This window comes from Mustela erminea, chromosome 1, assembly GCF_009829155.1.
Source record: "Mustela erminea isolate mMusErm1 chromosome 1, mMusErm1.Pri, whole genome shotgun sequence".
Lineage (NCBI taxonomy): Eukaryota > Metazoa > Chordata > Mammalia > Carnivora > Mustelidae > Mustela > Mustela erminea.
This window is the reverse complement of record NC_045614.1, coordinates 7,467,711-7,493,077: the sequence shown is the minus strand read 5'-3', so window position 1 is coordinate 7,493,077 and position 25,367 is coordinate 7,467,711. Positions and strand designations below refer to the sequence as shown.

Sequence of the window (25,367 nt, the reverse complement as noted above, 5' to 3'; positions counted from 1 at the left end):
GAGCAGGGGCTGGCCGCAGTGGGGAGGGACCTTGGCTGCCTTCCTGCTCACCCGCCATTCTGTCTTCCCCGCGGTCAGCTCCGGAAGGGACAGACGAAGACCCTCTTGGAGTTGAGCTCTTCGCGAGTGGGCTTTCTGCCTCTGTTGGACATGGCGGCTACTGACTTTGGCCAGACGAACCAGAAGTTTGGGTTTGAACTGGGCCCTGTCTGCTTTAGCAGCTGAGAGTTCTTGGGGTGGGAGGGACAATGAGGGAGCCCCCGATGGGGTACTTTTGGTGCTGAGGCCTTGAAGCCATCATATTTATCGTATCCTGTGACTGTGGAGCCCGGGGAGAGTCTGCTCCTCACGGTCAAGCAATATCCCTTCTCCATTCCAGGCGGCTGGGGGCTGCACACCCCTGGCCCAAGGGTCCGGCTTCCTCCTCACTGCACCGTAGCTGACATACTGTAGTCTGGCTCTTTCTCCCTTCTGTGCCCGCCCATCCCTCAACTCCCCACCCCCGGTGCCCCATGCAAGGAACTTCCAACTCACAGCTGACGAACGCCCCCCACACCTGCCTCCCCATCCCCTGGGCAGTGCTCTCAACACCCTGTGGTGCTACCCTTTCCCATAGTTAAGCACTGGATGTCTCCTGATCCCAGGCTGGGACCCCTTCACTCATTCCTGTTTTCAGGTGGGTTCACAGTGAAGGAACTAAAGTCAGACCACAGGGGGAAGTGAGACTTCCCTGGACTGAGCTGGGTGCTCCTTCTGCTGCCTCTGCACAGCTCTGAATACCGCCCCCCACCCATATCTCCCCAAATGCACCTTGCCATGCCAGGTGGGATAGGAGCCAAGATGGTGGGGGTGAATCAGGATCCTAATGGTGCTGCCCTATTTATACCTGGGTCTGGATGAAAAGGGAAATTCCCCTCTGTTGTATATTTAATCTGCTTCCTCCTTAGGGAGGGCTGGGATATGATGAGACGGATTCTAGCATGTTCCCCTCCCCTCCAGGGCCATAGGGCATATTTGGCATCTCAAGTCTGAGAATAAACCAGTGAACTGTGTCCCTGTGCCTTTCATCTAGTGCTGGCTACATCCTTCTTAAGGTCAGGCTCTTGGGTCACCTGCGGTATCTGCCCCCACCTTCTTAATTGGGTCTTTGGGTACAGGTGGCTTTGGGAGCTGGGGAGCATCTGATTATAATGGCACTCCCTGGAGATGTTGGATCTGTTTACCAATGCAGGTCCCTAGAAGAAAAGTTGGAAGTGGCCGGATCTCTAAGAGAGATCGTAAATGTTTTCACCATAAAAAAGAAATGCTAATTATGTGATGTGACCCAGGTGTTAGCTAATGCTATCATGGTAATCATTTTGCAATATACAAGTGTACCAGATCAACAGGTTGTATGTCGTAGACTTACACAATATCGTATGTCATCAATTTTGTGTCCATAAAGCTGGAAAAAATGGTGAACTTATTAGGAAGACCTCAAACTTTGAAGAAGAAAGAGGAGGGGAAGGAGGGAGAAGAAAGAGGGAGAGAGGATAGCTAGATCTCCACGTTGACCTTGATTAGTCCTGGAGTCGCTGGCTGAACTGAGGGTGTGGGAATGGATCAAGAGGGGACGTGGGATGTGGTTTGGGTTTGAGATAAAAATGACTAGAGGTGAGGGATGCCTGGGTGGCTCAGTTGGTTGGACGACTGCCTTCGGCTCAGGTCATGATCCTGGAGTTCCGGGATCGAGTCCCACATCAGGCTCCCAGCTCCACGGGGAGTCTGCTTCTCTCTCTGACCTTCTCGTCGCTCATGCTCTCTCTCACTGTCTCTCTCTCAAATAAATAAATAAAATCTTAAAAAAAAAATGACTAGAGGTGAAACATCTGGGTGGCCATTCAGGAGCTGAGTTGAGGGTAGAGAGGATTGAATTAGAAGAGGAGCTTTGAGGTGTGCTGGATACTGGGGGGTAGGGGTTGGGTGAGATATGTTGAAAATGGTTTGAAGATCAGTCTAATAGGTTGGTTTGGAGTGAGTTGAATGAGTCTGAGGTTGTGGATTGATGATGGAATCTGCTGAATTGGAGGTAGGGCAATCAGCGGATTGAAGTTAGGGTTTGGAATTAGATGTTGGATTGACATGAATGAGGGTCAATTTGGGAAGTAGGATGAACGGAGTAGAGGTAAGTAGGGATTGCTATGAATGGGGACTGGGGATTGGCAGTTTGGGAAGTCAAGACAGCATCAGTTAAGATGAGAGTTGGGTTTGAGGTAGCTTGAATTGGGGGTTAGATGTTGGGTTGAGGTTTTCTTTCAAATAGATTTATTGAGATGTAATTCACTTACCATATAATTCACCCATTTAAAGTATACAATTAAATGGTTTTCAGTATATTCACGGACTTGTGCAACCATCACCACAATCAATTTTAGAACATCTTCATCACCTCAAAAACAAATCGCATATCCATTAGCAGTCACTTTCCATTTCCCCCAAACGTCTCAGTGGTAGGCAACCGCTAATCTTTCTGTCTTTATGGATTTGCCTGTTCCGGACATTTCATATAAATGGAATCATATAGTATGTGGCCCTTTGGATCTGTCTGCTCTCATTGAGCATAATGATTCAATGTTCATGTTGCAGTGCATATTGGTACTCCATTCCTGTTTATTGTTGAACCATATTCCGTTGTCTGGCTATATCACATTTTGTTTATCCATTCATCAGTTGTTGGACATTGCCAAATTGAGTTGAGTTAGGAGTGATGGAGGGCTGGTGTGAGTTGAGTTGGGTCAGGTGGGCTTGCGTAGTTATGGGTTTTAGGTTGGGGTGAATTGTCTCTCCAAAAGCCAGGGTAAGCCCTGCCACCTAGGTCCCATAAAGCCATCTGAACGCGTGTCCTGGATTCCCTCAGGCATTCAATAAACATTACTGATGCTATGAAGAATATTGGGGTTCAGGAGTTGACTGATGAGTTTATTTTCCATTCACTTACTCATTCACTTGTTTCATTCTCTTGATGGTTTACTCGGTGCCACACGCTGTTCCAAATGCTGGGGTAGAAGAAAGATGCGGCGTCTGAGGGATCTTACTGCTGAGGGAGACAGAGTAGACAAACATATAGCTATGTAGTGTGATTTCAGGAAAATCAAACAAGATGCAGAGTGATGGAGTGGTGGCTATTTGAAAGAAGGTGGTTAGGAGAGATCTCACTGAAGAGGTAACATTGGAGCAGAGAGACCTGAAGGATGAGGAGTAAAGCCATGTGAAATTTGAGGAAGTATCCTCTACACAGCGAAGAGTCCAGAAACCCTAAAATACCGATGCTGACTCTTGAAGGGATGGTGTTCCCTTGGTTACCTCTTCTCCCGATTTGTTGCTTTTGCTGATTTTTTCACACTGTTCTATCAACCCAAATGTACACCCAGGCCTGCTTCCCATTTAGTTCCTCTCCCAAACATTCTTAACTCAGTGCACATGGTAACATAACACCAAGGCTATGTGTTGTTTTCCTCTTCCTGAGCACTCCTAATTGGGAACACATTTCCCAGCTTTCCTTGCAGTTAGGTTGGGGCACGAGCCTGGGTTTTGGCCAGTGGGGATGTGGGTAACCATAAAACCTCCCGCTGGATCTTCTGAGCGCTTTCGGTCTGTGATGACCTTGGAGATCACAGTAAGTAAGTAAGTAAGTAAGATGGGAGTGTCTCCTATGGAACTAGAAAGGGGCCAACTTCTCTGAGCTACTGCTTGGAGGAATGCTACAGGGGAATTCCATCAAACAAGTAACTTGATTGCATTAAGCCCTTGAGATGTTTAAGAATTGCTTGTTACAGCAGCTATGATTAATTATCCTGACTAATATAGCAAACGAGCCCAATTTTTACTGAAGATCAGCATGTAAGCATGTGTGCAAACCGGGAGGTCCCACTGTAGCAACATTGACAGATTAGAATTTAATATTGAATATCCTTGTCCTTAAAAGTCCCTGGTGTCACTGGTGGTATCTGGATTTCCCATGATTCTGCTTGCCGTCTGCCATCTTTCCCTCCCTAATGCCTCCTCTTGCCTTCTCTCCTCATTCCCTTCCTCTAAGACTGCACACTTAGATCGAATTTATCTCACTTTCTTACGAAGAACCATGCACGACATTTCTTATACACCAAATCTTAAGATTTATTTATTTGACAGACAGAGATCACAAGTAGGCAGAGAGGCAGACAGAGAGGAGGAAGCAGGCCCCCCCACATTGAGCAGAGAGCCCAACATGGGGCTTGATCCCAGGACCCTGGAATCATGGCCTGAGCCAAAGGCAGAGGCTTTAACCCGCTGAGCCACCCAGGCGCCCCCTTATACACCAAATCTTCATCCCCATGCAATCCATGATTAGTTCAACTGACACTGTTAATAACAAAGACTACTGATTGAGCATCTACCTGCCAGGTCTTGTTCATCAAACATTTTCCCTAGATGAGTTAATTTATTCTTTATTACAACACTTGAGGAAGGTTCTGTTATTATCCCCATTTGCAGGTAAGGGAACTGAGGAACAGAGAGGTAAAGTAACTTGCCCAGAGTCTAGAGCTAGAGCTCTAGTCTAGAGCTCAACAAAAAGCCATTATCTTTTAGAGGAATTTTTTCCATCGTTTTAAAAAAAAACTACATTTAGGGATGCCTGGGTGGCTCAGTCGGTGAAGCGTCTGACTCTTGATTTTGGCTCAGGTCATGATCTCAGGGTCGTGAGATTGAACCCTACGTCGGGCTTTGCATGGGGTATAGAGCCTGCTTGGGATTCTCTCGCTCCTTCTCCCTCTGCCCCTCCCCCCCCATCCCACTCAAAGCTGTGTGCTTGCATGCGTACGCTGTCTCTCTCTCTCTCTTTCTCCCAAATAAATAAATAAAAATCATTACATCTCTACACAGCCCAGGATTTTATAAATGCAGGTCCACTGGGCTCTGCTTTTGCAACTGGTGCAGGTATTTTAGAGGGGAGGAACAATAAATAGGGTAATGAGTACTCTTTAATTAACTAAAAGCTGGTTAAAGTGTTGGACTCTCGGCCCTACTGAATTAAGGTAATTGACAAAGGTGTAAGAAGGGAGCTCTGGGCCTCACGCTCAGCTCTGTGTATTTACCCAGCATCATTGCCGGCACCCAGGCGGCTGCAGGGGGAAAACCCCCAGCTGATTTGCATATCCAGTGGCCATAATTAATCCCACCACTTGTGCTTCCTGAGCAATTACACCTTCTGTGAACTGGGGTTGGGGCACGGGCAGCCGGTGTGGGAGCCGCCTGTGGCTTCATTCAGGGCTGTAGGAGGTGGGTGGAGTAGCAAATTTTGCACACACAGGCAGCCTCACTGGGGACAATCAGGTTCAGCGACATACATCGACCAACAGCCCAGAGAATGAGACCCTCATTGTGTCACATCCCAGATCCACAGGCGGTCTCAGAGAGGCAGACCCGTGTTACACACACCCATTCACCTTCAGCCAGATCCAGACACGCTGACGCGCATAGCAGCCCACACACACAGTTGTGCACACCCAGTTGTGCCTGGACACGCACCCAAAGCCACCCTCACACGGCCACATAGCCATGTTCATAAACCCACACTCAGATGTGCTGGCACACCCAAGACCCCCATTGTCACACCAAGAACTGCTGCATCCTGGGGTCTGGTACATGCTAGGCAGGCAGAGGGACACACAGCCCCACCCAGACAGACATGCCACCAACATACAACCTACACACACAGGCTCAGGTAAACTGATGTCATTGATGTTTCTAAGATCCCCTCCCCGACTCCGCACATTCAACCATTCATTCAATCAGCAAATATTTATAAAACACCTACTTGAGCCAGGCACTGTTATAGGGTCTGGGGATCCAGCAGTGAATCAAACAAGGATCTCTGTCCTCGTGGAGTTCACACTCAGGTGGGGCCGACAGGCAGTAAGCAAGTATGTATATGACGTGTCGCATGGTGCTATGATGAAAAATAAGACAGAGGAGGACAAGAAAGGTGTTCTTTGAGACAGTGTGGTCAGGGAAGCCTGCCTGGAGGAGTCATCCTTGAAGAACAGGCTCATTCAGAGAGAGGGAAGGTGCAGTATGACTTCTCACACAGCCAGACCCAAGACAACAAGCTCCGGGCTCAAACAGGTACAGACCACACAAGCTTACAAAGGCCTGTCCCCATGAGAGCGCATGTGTGCCCTGTGTCTAGAGTGCTCTGCACACCAGAGTTTCCTTTTAAGAGGGTGGGCCTGGGGCGCCTGGGTGGCTCAGTGGGTTAAAGCCTCTGCCTTCAGCTCAGGTCATCATCCCAGGGTCCTGGGATCGAACCCCACATCGGGCTCTCTGCTCAGCAGGGAGCCTGCTTCCTCCTCTCTCTCTGTCTGCCTCTCTGCCTACTTGTGATCTCTGGCTGTCAAATAAATAAATAAAATATTAAAAAAAAGAGGGTGGGCCTGTACCCTAAAAGGGCAGTGGGGATACTGGGGAGACAAGGGACCCTGAGCAGAGAGAGGACCAAACCGATCTTGAGAGGCTGTTCTACCTCTTATTTGATGCTGGTCTTGTCTTTCCATAGGCTTTCCCTGCTCTTGGTAGATCTCTTTTATTATTTTATTTAATCTTATTTTTGTGGTAAAAAGCATATAACAACATTTACCATCTTAATCATTTTAAGTAGTACACTTCATTAGTGTTAAGTAGATACACATTGTGCAACAGATCTCTAGAACTTTTAAAAAAAGATTTATTTATTAATAATAAATTAATAATAATTTATTTATTAATCCCCAGCAGACTCCCCATTGAGCGAGGAGCCTGACACGGGGCTCCCACAACCCTGAGCTCATGACCCGAGCCGAAATCAAGCGCCCCATGCTTAACCAACTGAACCATCCAGGCGCTGCTCTCTAGAACTTTTTTACATTGCAAACCTGTATCTCTGTCCTCAGTGAACAATTCGCCATTCCCTCTCCCCCAGCCCCTGGCACCCACCATCTATTTTCTGTCTCTGTGAATTCAACTCTTCTAGGGACCTCATATAAGTAGAATTGCACGGTGTTCGTCTTTTGTGATTGGCTTATTTCACTGAGCATAATATCCTCAAGGGTCATCCATCGTGTAGTGTCAGAGCTCCTCTCCCTTTTAAGGCTGAATGCTACCCCGCCTAGCCTGTACCCCACATCTTGGCTCTCCTCTTACCCCGTCAACAGACCTGGGTTGCTCCCAACTCTTGGCCGTCGTGAAAAATGCTGCCGTGAATGCAGGTGTGCAGGTATCTCTTACAGACCCTGCTTTCCGTTCTTTGGGACCTATACTCAGAAGTGGGATTGCTGGAGCCGGTATATTTCTTTTTAAACATTTGTTTGCACGGATCTTCAGGGTTCCGTTTGATGAGTTTTGACAAATGTCTACATATCCTAAACAAGATGCAGACTTGTTTCCAGCACCCCAGAAATTCCTCATGTCCCTTCCCACGCCCCCTCCAAGACACCACCTCTTCTTGGATCCATTTCTAGTGTTACAAAGCCGATGAATGAAATATGGAAGGTGTATGGAGGCGGTGTGCTATCCCGGCTAGAGCCAAGCCATCTGGTCCAGTACCAGCTCCTCTGCGGGGGCAAGTGTGACTTTCACTGTTGTGAACCACGGTCTCCACCATGAATGACAGCACCTAAGCACTGGGTTGTGTGAGGGTTAAATTCCTTAAAATAGGTCACTTAGAACAATGTCTGCCATGTGGTAAAATGCTAAAAGACTATTATTATAAAAAATACATATAATGCGGGGGCACCTGGGTGGCTCAGTTGGTTAAGCGTCAGACTCTTGATTTCAGCTCTGGTCACGATCTCAGGGTCATGAGATCGAGCCCCGCCTTGGGCTCCACTGGGCGTGGAGCCTGCTTAAGAGTTTCTCTAGGGGTGCCTGGATGGCTCAGTGGGTTAAAGTCTCTGCCTTCGGCTCAGGTCATGATCCCAGAGTCCCGGGATCAAGCCACGCATCAGGCTCTCTGCTCAGCAGGGAGCCTGCTTCCTCCTCTCTCTGCCTGACTCTCTGCCTACTTGTGATCTCTGTCTGTCAAATAAATAAATAAATAAATAAATCTTTAAAAAAATAAAAAGAAGGGTTTATCTGTCTCCCTCTGCCCCACCAGCTCGTGTGTGTGTGTATGCCTGTGCGTGCACACTCTCAAAAAAAAAGAAAAAAAGAAAAAATACATATAGCAAGAACTTTATAATAAACATGTGCCCACCACCCCGCCTAAAAGACAAAGCATCACACACACATTTGATGCCCCTGTATACATTTCTGCCATAGACTGCTTTTCCTTTCCTCACTATGGGTAAAAGAGTATGAACTCAAATTTTTAAAAATTTATTTATTTATTTATTTTAAAAGATTTTATTTCTTTATTTGACAGACAGAGATCACAAGTAGGCAGAGCAGCAGGCAGAGAGAGAGGGGGAAGCAAGCTCCCCGCTGAGCAGGGAGCCCAATGCGGGGCTCGATCCCAGGACCCTGGGACCATGACCTGAACCGAAGGCAGGGGCTTAACCCACTGAGCCACCCAGGTGCCCCATAAAATTTATTTTTATTTTTTAAAAGATTTTATTTATTTATTTGACAGCCAGAGATCACAAGTAGGCAGAGAGGCAGGCAGATAGAGGGGGGGAAGCAGGCTCCCCGCAGAACAGAGAGCCTGATGCAGGGCTCGATCCTAGGGCCCTGAGATCATGACCTGAACCGAAGGCAGGGGCTTTAATCCAATGAGCCACCCAGGTGCCTCTCAATTTTTTTTTGAAATTGAGATAAAATATACCTCACATAAAACTTACCACATAGCCATTTTTAAGTGTCTAGTTTGGTGGCCTTGGGTACATTCCCATTGTTGTGCATTCATGACCACCGTCTGTCTTTGGGACTGTGTCATTTTCCCGAACTGAAACTCCATAGCCATTAAACACGATTCCCGCTTTCTCTCTTCCCTTGAACATGGGAACTTCTGTCCTTGGAGTATTTCTCCATGTTTACTGCATCCCGGGGGCCCATATCCATGGGTGACGCACATAGTTTGGCAAGTTCTTGAACTGTCTCTAACTGGTACAACATTGAACATGTCTTTGGCAACTTGCCTTGCGAGCGAATCCTGTCATTTTAAATGCTTACCTCAGCATAGCTGTCTGTTGTACTCATGAACTTTTAGGTGCTTTCCATTTTGTTCCGTTTACACATGCTGGCATGTGTCTTTGTGCACATGGATACATGTCTCTGGGGTGTATGAATATAGGCGAATGGAAATTCAGGGTTATGGGGAAGACACATCCTTAGCTGTCCTGGGTGCAGGCTTCATGCTAGTTGGCCAAACAACACCATTCCCCTTCCCGCTCACCACTCTCCCAAGCTTCCAGGACTCCCTGTCAGGCCCCAAGTCTTTCTGTCTGGCAGCTCTGGCCTCACTTGTCATCATCCCTCAACAGGCGAGCAAACCTCTTGCACTCTGCAGCCTCAGGGCCTTTGCATCTGCTCTTCCCTCTGCCCACTGAGCCCTGCCAACTCTTACTCAATTTTTGGTCCTGACTTGCCCTGCCCCCAGGCTAGATCAGGGCTCTCCAAACACGCTCAGGGTTCAGAGAGAACTCTGTCCATCTGTGCATACTCCATACTCTCAATTACTTGAGGGCAGAGGCTTTCTTACTCATAGTCACAAATCCAGGGCAGGCTGGACCTGGAGCGAGTGCCTTGTCTCTACTTGTGGATGAACGGGGGAGTCTTGTGTCTACTACGGGGCTTGAGTCAGGGCCGCCCAGAGACCTGAATTCCAATCCTAGCTCCACCACCTCCTAGCTGTGTGACCTCAGGCAAGTGGCTTAACCTCTCTGCGTCCCTCACTTTCCTCTCCTATGAAACCCTTCCCCGGACTGCTACAGGGGTTGAAGGGAATCCCAGCCAGGTCTGGCTCAGGCTCGACCCTTCTTGGTTGGAGCTGCTGTGATTCCGAGCCAAGTTCCGGGCCTGTAACCTCGATTAGGGCCTCGCTCCTTCCTGGCTTGGCAGGGCTGGGAAGCGATGCTGGGTCTCCTTGTCCCGCCAACTCATCCCTCAATTCCCAGGCCGGTAATGGGAACCACATGTGCTGGATGCAAGCCTACCCTCCCTCCTGCTCCCCCCCTTCCCCCAGAGAGGCCTCCTTAGTCATTCTGTCCCCCTCCCCCTTCCCACAGCCTCATTCCCACGCTGCCCTGGCCTGGGCTTTGCGTGTCAGAGGGTGTGTGTGGATCCCCTATGGGTCCGTGTGTGTGTGTGTGTGTGTATGAACTGTGTGCCTTGTACCATGCATCTGGGCGTGTGACTGGGTCTGAATCACAGGTCACTGGGTGTTTCGGGTGCCAACCATGTTTCTCTTTTGTGTGCTTGTGTAGGAAGTGCCTGCCTTTCGTGTATGACTGTCCTGGAGCCTGGTATATGTGTTTGTGTAGGAGCTATGTGCTGTCCATATGGGATGGTGTGTTCATGTGGGGTTTCTCTGTACGGTGTGAACTCTGTGTCCACACTGGGGATCTGTGTGCATGTGCGCTATGTGGCCAGATTGTGGGTTTGTGCATTTTTTTGGGTTGGGTGGGTCTGTGTGTGTTGGACCTACTGTATTCATGAGTGCCAGGTCTTGGGTAATTATGGCTGTTTTGCCTCTGATGTTCTTCTACTGTCGGATCTTGCGTGTGCATTTCTGGGCGCCCTCGGGCCTGGGAGGTGTGTATTGGGTTGTGAGTCGCATGTGCTTTTGTGTGCCAGTTCCAAACACCACTACTTTATCCTGGTGTGGTGTGGTGCCCCTGGGTGACTGTGTGTCCGTGGTGTGTGTGTGTGTGTGTGTGTGTGTGTGTGTGCGTGTGAGAGAGAGAGAGAGAGAGAGAGAGAGAGAGAAACCCTGAAGGGAGGGAGTCCCAGGGGTGGCTGCAGTTCCACAGTGAGTAACGGCCCAGAGAAGGAGAGAATGGGGCTGAACAATGGAGACAATCTGCGGGGAGCTCCCAGGGTTGAGCATGGAACTTGGGAACCTTCTGGGACATGGAAGGGGGGCTGAGCTCCCATTCTGTGGGAGCACGTGGGGGTGTGGAGTTGGGAGCCCTGGACCTGGAGCGCACTGGAACGATGCCCGTGGAGACGCATGGGCTTGGGAGGCATAGAGGTGATGCTCGGTAAGCTGAGCAGCCGGGCCTTCTCAGTGCCGTGACCACCACCGGGTCTGGTCCAGCTATTCCCCTGCAAACACAGCATTAAAACTCTCATGTCTGGAGTCAGACATGAACCAAATTACGGTCTCAGCTGTGCTGTACATCCTCTCTGTGGCCTTCAGCCGGTGTCTTAAGCTCTCTGAACCTCAATGTCTCCAACTGAAAAATGGGACAAAGGCAGATGAGGTCAGTGCCTTGCCCACATCCCTTTGGCCTTCACACATTCCTGTGCATACTTCTTCCTACCTGAGGGCTATCTCAGTTCACCCACTGGACAGGCTAGAAATGCTAAAGAGTGGGCACCCCCAGGGAAGGGCCCTCCCTCAACGACATGTAGGACCTGGAGAAGAAGCACCCACCTCCCTCGCCCTCAGGTGGGGCAATGGGAAGGTTCTACCCTCTCTTGAGACCAAGGGTGCTTGGCAGGACTGACCCTCATTTGCCCATGTGGATTTGACAAGAAAGGAAAGATGTGCAACAAATAACCCAGTACAATGCTTTAGAGACAAGAAATGGAGAAAGAATCTGGATGGTATAACAGGAGCCCTGGATCCAACCATGCCTGAATTCCGTTACCCCTGAAATTTTTTTTTCAGTTACATGAGCTGATATTATTATTATTTTTTGTTAAGACAGTTCTAGTTGCCTTTCTTCCACTTGCTACCAAAGGCTCTCTGAATAATACACAGAGGGACCCACATGAGCAAAAGCATGAGTAGGCATGTGTGGCATTGATTCATTCACTCATTAAACTCCTTTTGGTCATCTCTGTGTGGGCCCTGTTCAGAGGATGGGAAAACAAAGGCCTGGATGTGTCTTCCTCTGGCTAGACCCGGGAAGGGGTCACAGGAGAGTAAAGTCAATGGCTGCCCAAGCACTAATTAGGAAAAGCCAATGGTGAGCTGGTGAGAGCTGGCGGGGACCCAATGATCCTCTGTCCTGCCTTCACACATTGTGGAGATCTAAAGATCTCTCTTTAGAGATGGTCCGGAATTCTGACCACTACATTAACCATGGAGGAAGGGAGACCTGTGCTCATCACAGCTCTGGTGGTAGTGCTGTCCTTGAGGCTAACAACAGCACAACCAGGACTCTGGGTAGACCCTGATCGCGGTGTGACCTGACCGTAATTTTGGCCATACCACGGCCAGGTCACCCTGACCACTGCATGACAGGACAGTGATTGTGGCTCTGAGCACATCAAAGCCAAGAAACTGACCAGCACGCGGATCCCAACACCACCAAGAATGACCCATGGAGACCACAAAACTGACCACTCTGCTGACCCCAGTAGAACCAGGATGCTGATGGTTAGCACAGATCGCACATCCACAGGACACTGACCACAGCGTGACTGGGACACAAATTATTACTGACCATGGCTGTGGTCTTGACCACAGCACAGAGTGTATTGGCCAGGATCCAGTTAGGAAAACAAAACTCACACCGGGTGGTTCCGCAGCAAAATCTCCTATGGGGATTTAGCCATAGAGATGTTAGTTGAGCTTTAAGAATACATGGGAGAGGGCATCTGGGCGCCTGGGTGGCTCAGATGGTTAAGTGCCTGCCTTAGACTCAGATCATGATCCTGGGGTCCTGGGATCGAGCCCCGCATAAGGCTCCCTGCTCAGCAAGGAGTCCGCTTCTCCCTCTCCCTCTGCCTGCCACTCCCCCTGCTTGTGCTCTGTCAAATAAATAAATAAATAAAATCTTTTTTTTTTAAATAAATAAAATCTTAAGAAAAAAAAGAGAATATATGGGAGAAGGTGAATTGACTCTAGAGTGAGTAGCCAACCACCATCTTCCCGAGAGCTGGTGACGCTGAAGAGAGGAGGGACTTACCGGAGTCCAGAGCCTGCCGCCCCTTGTCAGGACCTGAACCACAGTGGGGACTCCCATCCCAGGGTGCTGAGACTACAGAGGAGCCTCAGCTGCCACTGCCAAAGTGGAAGGAGAGGGAGAAACACTCTGGCTTCTCCCCACTCCCCACCCCAACCTCTCTTCAGGCCTCCCTCCGGCTCATTCTAACTGGATGCAAGGGAGCCTGGGAAATGTAGTTTGCAGGGGCCCCACCCCTGAAACAGAGCCGAGCTGGGGAAGGATGCGGCACGGACCTAAGGGCACACTGACCACTGTCAACCGCGTAACACAGGCCATGTTGGACCATGACAATGACCATCTCAGGGCGCAGAGGGTATTGTTCGTGGTCCTGAGACACAGCTGTAACAAGGGTGCTGCTCTGTGATAAACAGACATGGTGAGAGTTGGCAGGGACACCCCCTGCCTACCCCCCCAGTGCTGACCACAGCTCACACTTGGCCAAAAGCTTCTGGTTCAGACCAGCCAACATAACGTCCCTTCCTAACTCTACACCTACTTGGGGCTGGGTCCGAGGAGTCAGCAAAGGACCATCTTCCATCTGGGGAGAGGACGTTGAGGGATGAAGGAGATGCCTCCCCCGGCTCAGATTCTGTTCTGTGTCCCGCATCCCATGGCACGTCTCAGCTCCATGCCTCACTGTGGTGACTGAGCGCTGGTTGGGTGCCCTATTTGCTCGAGGCTCACACATGTCTCCGGACCCTCCCAGAACAAGGACGCCCTTCACCTGCAGACGGTTCTCCTTAGAGAGGGTGTTAATATTTTGATCCTCTGGAGGTCTGGTCTCCCAGCTGGTTGAACCCGGAGTGAGAAACTGTCTCAGGTGTGGCGGGGGAGGGCGGACTTGGAGGAAGAGGAGCCTGGAGAATGGGGTGGGAGAGGGAAAACAAGGTAGCCCCGAGCCGGGCCCACCCAGCTGGCCCTCCCTCTCGGTCGCTGGTATCTCACTTCTCGTTCCATCTCCGTCCGACCTCCCTTGTCCCAGCGCTGACCCCCTTCCCTCAACGTCCCATTTTAGAAGCTCTGCCTCAGTTTCTCTGTTGACTCTTGAGTTCTTTTAGGAGGGGGCCTCTCCATTTCTCTTCCACGTTACCAGGTCTTCCTCCTACTCTCCCTGCCCCTTGACCCTCATCCCACCCCCATTTCCAACGTGGGAAAGATCCTGGGAGGGTGAAATTTACAAACACGTGACGGAACCCCCTCCCCCATCTCCGTGACCCGTCCCCATAGGGCCTAGGGAACTGCCGGGCCTGGTCCCCAGCTCTCCTCCCGCGTGCCAGCTCCTCCCCCTTCCCCGCCCCCAGACCCAAGCGGGGTCCGCGCCCGCAGACGAGCTGGGGGCGGGGCGGGGGGCGGAGCCCGTAACAAAGACTGGGAGCGCGCGAGGGGGGCGGGGGTGGGGCGGAATCCCAGCCGCCGGCGAGGCGGGGGAGGCGGCGGCGAGGGTCGCCCCGGCCGGGCGGGCGGGGTCGCGCAAGGTGGCGGTCCCCGCGCCCAGGCGCCGCTAGGGCGGGCGGGGGGACGGGAAGCCGGGCCGGGGGCGCGTCATGTGGCCGCTCACAGTCCCGCCGCTGCTGCTGCTGCTGCTGCTGTGTTCAGGCCTCGCCGGACAGGTAGGGGCCCGGCGGGCAGGTGCAGACGCAAGGGGCTCCAGGAGGGGAGAGGGTCTTAGGGGGTCCCGACGGAAAGGCGGTTTGGGGCTTCATAAGCGCCCCGGGGCTGAGAGGGGCGGGGGTCGCAGCGGGGGAGGGGCTGGGACATCTACCCTGGTTTTGGGGAAAGAAAGGGGGCTTCACATCCAGCCCCGAGCTGAGATGGTTTGGGGGACAGTCTGACCCCAGCTTCGGGGTTCTCATCCTCTCGGTGACCCGGAGCCCACACCCGCCATCTCACTGAAGCTGAGTGGGGTTGCGGGGGCAACTTCAGGGGGGCCTGGGGTGTTGCTTACCCTTCACTCCCCCCCCATTATGGCAGGAGGTGCCCAAATTTTGCAGCCCCCCTCTCCTTACCTGCACCCCTAGTGTGGGGAAGGGGGCGGGACTCACGTGTGAGTGACTGATGGGAACGTGTGTGAGGTGCTGGAGGGGTGCTGGGTAAATGTGTGTGTGTCTGTGTCACGGCTGGGTGTGACTGAGAGTTTGTGTGTTCGGCTTTGAGTTGGGGTGTGATGGGAGAGGGTGTTTGTGCGTGAGGGAGAGCCTGTGTGTGACAGTGGGAGGTTGTGGCTGGAGGGGTGATGTGACAGTGCCAGGCTTGTGAGCCTGCCACCTGGAGTTGTGTGTCTGTGTGGCTGGTGGTGTGACAGTGAGTGAGGATTGTGTTAATCCCGGCCGTGTGTGGGCAACTGAAGCCGTGTGTATAAAGGTCTGTGTATACACATCTGTGTGTGTCCCCATGATTCTTTCCGTCTGTCTGGGCGTTGTACAAAATGTGCATGACCAGGTGTGTGGCTGTGTGAGAGTTTGGGGTGACTGTGTGCTATTCTGTGCCTTTGAGTAAATCGCTTTGAAAGGGAGGGGGAAGACCAGGAGCTGTGTGTGCAAACGGGTACATCCATGCATGTGTGTGTGCGTGTACGTGTGTGTTGGTGCCTCGTACGCCCCATTCATGCTTTCCCAGAAACAAGTCTTCCTCTTCATAGTTCCCCCATCTCTTGGGCAGGCTTGGGGGGCCTTGTAGAATGGGAGGGGGTGTCCCAGTTTTCTTCAGCTGTTGGGAAACCTCTTTTCTCCTCCATCTTGGAGGCGGGAGCCCCCTCAATTCCCAGATCTGTAGGAGCTCAGAGGGAAGCTGGAGTCTAAAATAATAATTATAATACAGCTAACATGTATTAAGTGCTCATTATGTGCTGGGCGCCGTTTGGAGCACACAACCAGAAAGAAGGCCCTCCTGGCACCCGCCCGTGGGCGTGACTTTTCCCTTCATTTTGCAGACGAAGAAACGGAGGCACAGAAAAGTTAAGTCGCTTGTCAAGCTGAGACAGCTCAGGAGTGGCAAGACAGAATTGAACAAAGGCAGTCCCGTGCCTGAGCCCACGCATTTACCTTCTTGTTAAATAATCCACTCCGTGGGTGTGGACAGTGCCTGTGTAGAAACTAGAAGAGTGTTTTAGGTAAACTGTCCTGGCACCTTCTCTTTCCCGGTCAAGAGAAGAAATGCCCACCGCAGGGGGCCATGGGAGGGCTGGAGGTCCGACTTTAAACAGACCTCCAGGCCATAGGGAGAGAGGTTGTGGGGCCCCAGCCCTCACTTCTTGGTTTCCCATCTCAGGACCCACATCCTGGCTGGGATGGGGAGTGTGACCAGTGCCTGGCATCAGGCCGCACACAGGAGACGCTCAATTGAGATGCCAGCCAGAGAGAAGTAAAGAGAGACCAAAAGAGGAAGAAGGTTGAGAGAACGCTGGCACAAAAATGAACCAGGAGGGAAGGTGAATTTGGCTTCCAAGAAGGACCCTTGGGAATCACCACCTCTGGATTCTCCTCCACCCCTGCTAGCCCTCGAGATTGGCTAGTGGTACTGGAGAGTGCAGAGAAAGGTGGGCGGGGGTGGGGGGGGTGGGGTGGTGGGGGGGGTGTGAGTTTATGGACCCCCTGAGGCCAAGGGAGTTACTTGGGGGGCGGGACTAAACTAGGTTAGGAAGGCGGGGCTAAACTGGGGTGGTCAGTTGGAGGTGGCGGCGTCCTATAACTAGCTGCAGTGCCTCCAGGCGGCCACCACGGGAACTACAGCGTCCTAAACTGGCCTCAGCACCTAGCAGGCCCACCCAGTCTGGCGCTCCAGAGAAGGAAAGACTCTGAAGAATGAATGCTCTGTCCTTTGTCCAACCCTCATCTGGTCCCAGAGTCCTCTTCTTAGTCCCTGATGGGTCCTGGGCTCCACCAGCGGTCCTTGCTGGAAATCCTTTATTTGTCCATTTGAACAACAGATGTGGTTAAGCACTGGGGAGATCAAGTTATCAAATCCCCGCCCTCTTGTGTGTGTGGGGGGGAGACAGGCAAGACCTGAGTAAATGTGTAATACAGTGTCAGCAACAAAATGAATGTATAATACAGTGCAGGTGGCGTGAAGAATAAAAACCAGGGGATTAAAGAGGGATAGTGGTGGTGTGGGCAGCTATTCTAACAGGTGTGGCCAGAGATGATGTCTCTAAGGAGGTGGTATTTGAGGTGACCCCTGAAGGAGGTCAGAGAGGATAACTTCTGAGGATCCCGGGGAAGAGCATTTAAGGCAGAGGGAAGACAAGTGCAAAGGCCCTGAGGTGCAAGCATCTTGGCATTTTTGACGAGCAGATAAGGAGGCTGGTGTGTCTGGAGAGGAGTGAGGGGAGGGGACATTGCCGAGAGATGAGGCCAGGGAAGCCAGCAGGGGCCAGATGCAGTGGGAACTTGTGGGCTATAGATGGGAGTTTGGATTTGACCCTGAGAACAGGGAGTAGCACCTGTCCAAGGAGTCATCCATCCATCTCTCCATCCAGGGTTTGTGTCAGATGTTCTGGGTCTGGCCTGTGACTGCCTTGGAGACTACCAGATAGCTTTCCCTGAGTGAAAGAGGCCCACTTCCTGATTACTGGGCAGTCCTCCCTAAGATCTAGCTATAGATCTGGACTGGCCACTCTGTGGATCTGACATCATCTCTTCCCTGGGATCCCCACAGGATGGGAGGGAAGAATAATTCAGTTTGTACTGCATACCTCGGGGCCTTTGCACTTGCCATTCCTTCTGATTGGGACACTGTTCCCTCCCTCTCCTTCTACTTCAGTGACACCTCCTCCAGGAGACCCACCCTGACTAGCCTTCTAAAATGACCTCCCCACAGCCACTCTCTGAGCTCTCACTCTGTTGTTTTTCTTCATAGCCTGTCACTACTTCTCCACAATTTGTTTATTCATTCATTGTCTGACTCCCCATAGAGTGGCAGCTCCTCAGGGTCCGGTGGACTTTGAGCCAGGCACCCAGTAGGTGCTCAACAAGCATCTGTTAAAATAAAAACTTCAATGAATGAATGAATCTCCCTCCTCCTCCCACAGAGTTTCTTTCTTTCTCAAACAGTGGGACTCTTGTACCAAAGGAGGAAGGAGGGAACAACTGTCCCCTTGGGCCATCCCCTACCCATTTCAACTCAACCTCCGCTCTTGGATGGGAGGCATCAGGAAACCCCACCTTCTTCATTTGTGCCTCAAATCCCACCATTATAGGGCACCACTCTTTGGGGTTAACACCCTCTTCGCTTGGGCTCCTTTAGAAAATGTAAATGTCCCAGGGGGAAGGAAGTAAAAGGAAATCTTGAGGACACTCAGATAAGTGAATTGGACATTTTCTTCCTAGGGAAGGGGGAGGGGGGCCGGGAGTCAAACCCAGGCTCAAGATGAAAGAGCTGGGGTGACACCTAGTGGTAAAATGAGGTTTGTGCAGGGGTGGTGTGTGTCCGCGCGTGGCTCTCCTGAAGGTGTGCAGGCAGAAAGTGTGTCAATGCCCCGGGCCAGGGTGAGGTAACTGAGGCACTAACCTCAGGTGCAAAATTGAAGGGGATGACCAAAAAAAAAAAAAAGTTAGAAACTAAGATAAATAATATTTTAAGAAAATCAAAATTAATACAAAAAAAATCTGTGATACAAAATATCAAAATTTTAAATAAACCCTGGAACTCTTTCTGCCCTTGAATGACTCATATCACTTGCCTCACGACCCTTGGCCCTACAGGAGCTCATCTGTGCTGTGCACGGGGGTGTGCATATGTTTCAGGACCCTGTACTTGGCATTGACAGAGCTGGGCACAGGGGCATGTGTGTGCCATAATCATGTACGTGGGTAGGTGTCCACAGTGACTATCTTCATATGGTTTGACCACGTGCTTGTGGATGGGTTTCTTACGAGCCTGGCAACTGGTCTGGGCAATGACTTTTGTCCCCAGAACTCAGCATCAGCACCCGGGAGGCGGTAACTTGCTGTTTTCACTTATTTAGAAAGTGCTCATTGGGAATCTTCTGTGTTTTGAGCCTCACACCAGACACCAAGGTCTGGGTGAGGACGTGAGCCCTCAAGGGTGGGATGGTAGATTGCCCTTCTCTGAAGCTGAGTCTGGCTGTGCTGGGAAGAAGGGGGTTGTGACAGGAGTGGGAGAGCTTGTTACCCACTTTTCGGGAACTCTCGCTTGAGAACACGGATATGTCTTTGTGCTGTGTGGAAGGCCCGTGCATCTCACAGCGAGCTTCATCCGTCTCGGGCTCAGCCACAAACCAAGGAGAAACCAGGAAGAACAGAGAGGAGTCAGAACAGAATCTATGAAGTCTGTGTCCATTGCTTCTGGGAGTCCCCGTAGGCTTTCTCCGGGCCTGTTTACTCTCACTTACGCATAGCTCTGGACATCCTGGACAGCTCGCATCTCAGCCCTGCTTAGTAGACGAGAAGACGGGGGCACCTGGGTGGCTCAGTGGGTTAAGCCTCTGCCTTCGGCTCAGGTCATGATCCCAGGGTCCTGGGATTGAGCCCCTCGTTGGGCTCTCTGCTCAGCAGGGAACCTGCTTCCCCCTCCCCCCCTGCCTACTTGTGATCTCTCTCTCTCTCCCCCATCAAGTAAATAAATAAAATGTTAAAAAAAAATTGATGAGAAGACAGGGAGTCACAGCGGGAGAAGCAAGAAACCACAAGGCAAAGTCCGTTAAAGCCACTGGATGAAATTGGCAAATAGCTCCTCCCCTTTTTGGCCCTCAGAAAGTCCCGGTTATTCCCCCCAAAATATGTGATGAACACATGGTAAACTGGATTCTTTGTCTTCCTCATGTCTCTAGTCATTTCTATGTGAAACACACCAAGTGAGGACTTAGAAGTGTGTGATGCAGCCCACCGTGCAGTAGTTCTCAGGACTAAGGAGGGCATGTGTGTGCGTGTATGTGTGTTTAAAGAAGATTTTTTAGGGGTGCCTGGGTGGCTCAGTGGGTTAAACCTCTGCCTTCAGCTCAGGTCATGATCTCAGGGTCCTGGGATCGAGCCCCGCCTCGGGCTCTCTGCTCAGCAGGGAGCCTGCTTCCTCCTCCCTCTCTGCCTGCCTCTCTGCCTACTTGTGATCTCTCTCTCTGTCAAATAAATAAATAAAACCTTTAAAACGAAAAAGAAGATTTTTTAAAATTGTGGCAAAATACACGTAACAAAATCTACCATCTTAGCCATTTTTAAATGTACAATTCGCCGGGGCTCCTGGATGGCTCAGTCCTTTAAGCGGCTGCCTCCGGTTCCAGGCATGATCCCAGTGTCCTGGGATCGAGCTCCACATTAGGCTCCTTGCTCAGTGGGGAGCCTGCTGCTCCCCCTGCCTGCTGCTCCCCCTGCTTGTGCCCACTCTCCCCGCCCCACACAATAGCTAAAAGGCGGAAGCAACCCAGATGTCCACTGAAGGATGATGGGATAAGCAGAATGTGGAGCAATTGTGAATAACGCCGCTGGGGACAGGAGGCGGGAATAGCTCTTGGAGACCTGGTGTCCAACTCTTTTGGGCGTGTGCCCGCAAGTGGGGTTGCCTCCTGGCTGTTCCCCACAGCGGCTGCACCAGGTCACACTCCCACCACCTGCGCCCGTGGGCTCCACTTCTCTGCGTCTCGCCGGCAGTGTTGTTACTCCTTGGCTTTTTGACTTGAGCCCACGGGTGTGACGTCATCTCTCGCTGTGGTTTTGATGTGCACTTTGCGAAGAGATGGTGATGCCGCGCTTCTTCTTACGTGTTTATTGTTGCTTGTGTGTCTTCTTCCGAAATACGTCAAGTCTTCTGTCCATTTTTAAATCAGGTTGTTTGTTTCTCTGTTGCTTAAGGAAAAGGCGAGAGAGTGGACGGGGAAGGGCAGAAGGAGAGGGAGAGAGAGAAGCTTTTTTTTTTTTTTTAAGATTTTATTTATTTATTTGACAGAGATCACATGTAGTCAGTCAGTAGGCAGGCAGAGAGAGAGGGGGAAGCAGGCTCTCCCCTGAGCAGAGAGCCCAATGCAGGGCTAGATCCCAGTATCCTGAGATCAAAACCTGAGCTGAACGCAGAGGCTTAACCCACTGAGCCACCCAGGCACCTGAAAGAATCTTTTTTTTAAAAGACTCTATTTATTTGTCAGAGAGAGAGAGAGAGGGCACGTGCAAGCGAGCACAGGCAGGCAGAGTGGCAGGCAGAGGCAGAGGGTGAGGCAGGCTTCCTGCCAAGCTAGGAGCCCAGTGTGGGACTCGATCCCAGGACACTGGGATCATGACCTGAGCCGAAGGCAGCCGCTTAACCAACTAAGTCACCCAGGTGTCCCAACGGAAAGAATCTTAAGCAGGCTCCACTGTGAGCACAGTCAGGGGGCTTGATCTCACCACCCTGAGATCATGACCTGAGCCAAAATCAAGAGCTGGACGCTTAACCTACTGAGTCACCCAAGTGCCCCTAAGTAAGAGATTTTAAAGCCCAGAATGAGACCTGGTTGGATTTGGGTGAGGGCCAGAGCCTCTGGCTGTAACACGGAAAGACATTGTAGTTGGGAGAGTGAAGGCAAAGAGACAGGATTACCGCAGGAGCTGGCAGTCCTGGGGCAAATTGGTGGCAGCCAGTGGCCTAGCAGGACTAACATTTGGGGCATGGAAGGAGCGAACCTCTCTGTTCGAACCTCTGTCTGGGATCCTTAACAAGGACAACTGTCTCCTTCCCAGCCTCCTCCTGGAATTCGGAGCCAGGCAGGAAAGCAGAGATGACAGGCGGGGTGTGGGGTCTGAGACTTTCGGGGAGACGGAAGCGAGATGTGTTTCCACACCAGTTCCAAACACTTGCTGTCGCCAAGCAAAACGCAGAAAGCAGGCTCGGGCCAGGAGAGTAACGCCATTTGTGTTCTGAGGCGCGCCAAGCTGTGTGTGTGTGTGTGTGTGTGTGTGTGTGTACATGAATTCATGACTTCCTTATGTGTGAATAAGGGAGGCCACAGGGCTTCTTGCAGAGGACACTTAGTTTCGCTTGCTTTGTGTTTTGTTTTTGTATTTTGTTTTCTTTCGGGTTTGTGTTTCTCAGCTTTTCTGCCGGCAAGTTCCATCGTTTTTACCTGCTGCACATCAAACAGGGAAGGAACTTAACACCTGAATTCATATATCGAGTCAATTTTCTTATTGACGTGAAACCTATCTACCGAGAAGTGTGCAGATCATAAAGGTGCAGCTTGAGAAATTGTCTTGAAGTGACATGGTGTTACCAGTCCCCGGTAAAGAAACAGAATTTTTCACATATCCAGAAGGCCCCCTCGTGCCCCGTCTAGTTAGCACCTGCTCCCCACGAGTTAGCTCTAAGCTAACATCTCTCACCATGCACGGGTTGGGCCAGCTTTGTAACTTCGTGAAGTCAGGAGGTATGTTGTTCTGGGGACCCAGCTGGTCTCACTTAACATTATGTTTGTAAGATGCCTCCAAAAATATTACCGTTTTGTGGTCTTTGTCTGTTGTCACCACTTTATGGCTTTCCATGGTGTGACTCTACCGTGATATATTTGTTCTACTCTTTCTGGGCATTCGGGTTGGTGAAGCTTGCGGCTGACACAGACAGTGCTGGTATAAATATTCTGACACTCCGTCTTCAGCAAATGCTTGTTTGCATTTCTGTTGGGTTTTCGCGAGTACCGACTGAGACTGATGGCGTGGGATCAAAGCGGGGTTAGAGTTCTGTAAGCCTCTGGTTGCATATTTTGTTGACCAAACAGGATGCCACCTAGTTTTATGTATGTTTCTGCTTAAAAAACACCTTATTTAATATGTACTGTTGGTCGATTAACATCAGACTCATGGCCAAAGGCATTATAACTCAAGCCTGAACGAAGCTTATTGACAAGATGTGTTTTCTTCCAAGACATGTCACAGCTTGTGTGTACTTTGTAACACGACAGAGCAGTTAGCACTCTGCTTGGTGGCCATTTAAAATAGTGAAGTCACTGGGCACCTGGGTGACCCAGTTGGTTAAGCGACTGCGTTTGGCTCAGGTCATGATTCTGGAGTCCCAGGATCGAGTCCCCATCGGGCTCTCTGCACAGCAGGGAGTCTGCTTCTTCCTTCTACCCTCCCCGCTCTCATGCTCTCTCCCTCTCTCTCTCAAATAAATAATAAAAATCTTAAAAAAAAATAGTGAAATCACCAATGATAATGAAAAGTACACCAAAAAAATGAAAACCTTGGCACCAAATAACCAGTGAAAAAAATGCTTGTTGGGGTGCCTGGGTGGCTCAGTAGGTTAAAGCCTCTGCCTTCGGCTCAGGTCATGATCCCAGGGTTCTGGGATCGAACCCCACATCAGGCTCTCTGCTAGGTGGGGAGCCTGCTTCCTCCTCTCTCTCTGCCTGCCTCTCTGCCTACTTGTGATCTCTGTCTGTCAAATAAATAAATAAAATCTTTTTTTAAAAAACGCTTGTTGGGCGCCTGGGTGGCTCAGTGGGTTAAGCCGCTGCCTTCGGCTCAGGTCATGATCTCAGGGTCCTGGGATCGAGTCCCACATCGGGCTCTCTGCTCGGCAGGGGGCCTGCTTCCCTTCCTCTCTCTGCCTGACTCTCTGCCTACTTGTGATCTCTCTCCGTCAAATAAATAAATAAAATCTAAAACAAAACAAAACAAACAAACAAAAACGCTTGTTTACAGTTTTAAGAGTTGAAGCAAGAAGGCAGAGTATGTCTGTGTTGGACTTCAGTTGGGAACCTGCGGGTTGGTGACTCTATATATTTTTTATTTTTTGGTGCCCCTGTATGCATGTCCAGGAATGACCACAAAAGCCCCATGAGTATTGACTTTGGGGTTACACATAAATCGTAGCACGTTGGTGAGTTTGCCAGTAGGGAATCCGCAAATAATGAGACTCCACTGTATACATCAAGGAGCAGAGCGCCGAGCTGGAGGGAGGAATATATGGAGCTTTAGGAAATGCTGCCATTCCTCCAAAGTCTCAAAGACTCTTCAGTCTTTCCATTTACTCTTAGGATTTGAGCAATCCAGCTGCTTCGCATTGTCCGCAGCACTTGGTGGTGTCTCTCCTTTTTCCTTTAGCTGTTCCGGTGGGTGTGGAGCGGTAACATGTTTTGGATTTAATTTACATTTCTTGATGATTAATTTTAAATACCTTTTCACATGTTTATGGACCACTCAGTGTTCCCTTTTGTGAAATGCTCTATTCCGCTGCCTGCCTTTTTCTTACTGATTTGTAGGAATCTATGTGTCCCTGTGTATCCAGATTTTAGATATGGATCTGTATTTATCTATACGGACCTCATAGAGATTAAATAAGATATGAGTCTCTGTCGGACGTAAGGATTGCAGACATCTTCTCCCACTCTGTGGCTTGTCTTTTCATTCTCTTAATGGAGTCTTTGATCAATAGAACTTCTTAATTTTAATGTAGTTCAGATAATATTTGTCCCCTTTTAAGGTTAGTGCTTGTTAGTGTCCGGTTTTAGAAATCTTTGCCTACCCTCAGAGTAATGAAGATGTTCTTCTGTATTTTCTTCTAAAAGATTTATTGTTTGACTTTCACATTTAGATACACAATCCATTTGGAATTGATCTTTGCATAGGATATGAGGTAGGGATCAACATTTTTTCTTTCCCCTGTGAATAGACCTAGTTGACCAAGCACCATGTAGACTTGGGAGCCTTACCGTCTGGGATCGTATCCTGGGGGCCTTCAGGAAGTCTCTTAGCATCTCTGTGCCTCTGTTTCCCCATTTTATTTTATTATTTTATTATTTTTAAGGTTTTATTTTGTTTATTTGACATAGAGAGAGAGACAGTGAGAAGGGGAATACAAGCAGGGGGAGTGGGAGAGGGAGAAGCAGGCTTCCCACCGAGCAGGGGGCCTGATGCGGGGTTCGATCTTAGGACCCTGGGACCGTGCCCTGAGCCGAAGGCAGCTGCTTAATGACTGAACCACCCAGGTGCCCCTGTTTCCTCATTTTAAAAATAGGAATTGTAGTCCTATCTACCTCTGAGGGCTAAGTGAATTATTACACGTACATTGCTGCCTATGATACCTAGCATGGAATTCGTACTCAGTAAACCTTAGCAACCATGGTAATTATTTCCGACAGTTGTCAACTTGTTCCCTCCGGAGAATTTTCAGGTCAGGGGAAAAACATTTCTTTTTTTTTTTTTTTTTAAAGATTTTATTTATTTACTTGACAGAGAGAAATCACAGGTAGATGGAGAGGCAGGCAGAGAGAGAGAGAGAGGGAAGCAGGCTCCCCGCTGAGCAGAGAGCCCGACGCGGGACTCCATCCCAGGACCCTGA

The 25,367-nt window shown here is 50.3% G+C and overlaps 2 protein-coding genes across 3 annotated transcripts in view; both read left to right on the top strand.

Annotated features, from left to right (window-relative positions):
• COL5A3 (collagen type V alpha 3 chain) overlaps positions 1 to 1,052 on the top strand; it is a 36,702-nt gene extending 35,650 nt beyond the window's left edge. For both annotated transcript variants that reach the window (XM_032310552.1, XM_032310546.1), the window contains exon 67: positions 79 to 1,052. In XM_032310552.1, the coding sequence (XP_032166443.1) occupies positions 79 to 225 (147 nt within the window). In that variant the 3' untranslated portion in view covers positions 226 to 1,052. The remainder of the gene's footprint in view (positions 1 to 78) is intronic.
• A 13,464-nt stretch (positions 1,053 to 14,516) lies between these two features.
• The window catches only part of OLFM2 (olfactomedin 2), a 60,046-nt gene continuing 49,195 nt past the window's right edge, over positions 14,517 to 25,367 (top strand). Inside the window, exon 1 of the mRNA XM_032310517.1 lies at positions 14,517 to 14,719. Coding sequence (XP_032166408.1) covers positions 14,654 to 14,719 — 66 coding nt within the window. The 5' untranslated portion in view covers positions 14,517 to 14,653. The remainder of the gene's footprint in view (positions 14,720 to 25,367) is intronic.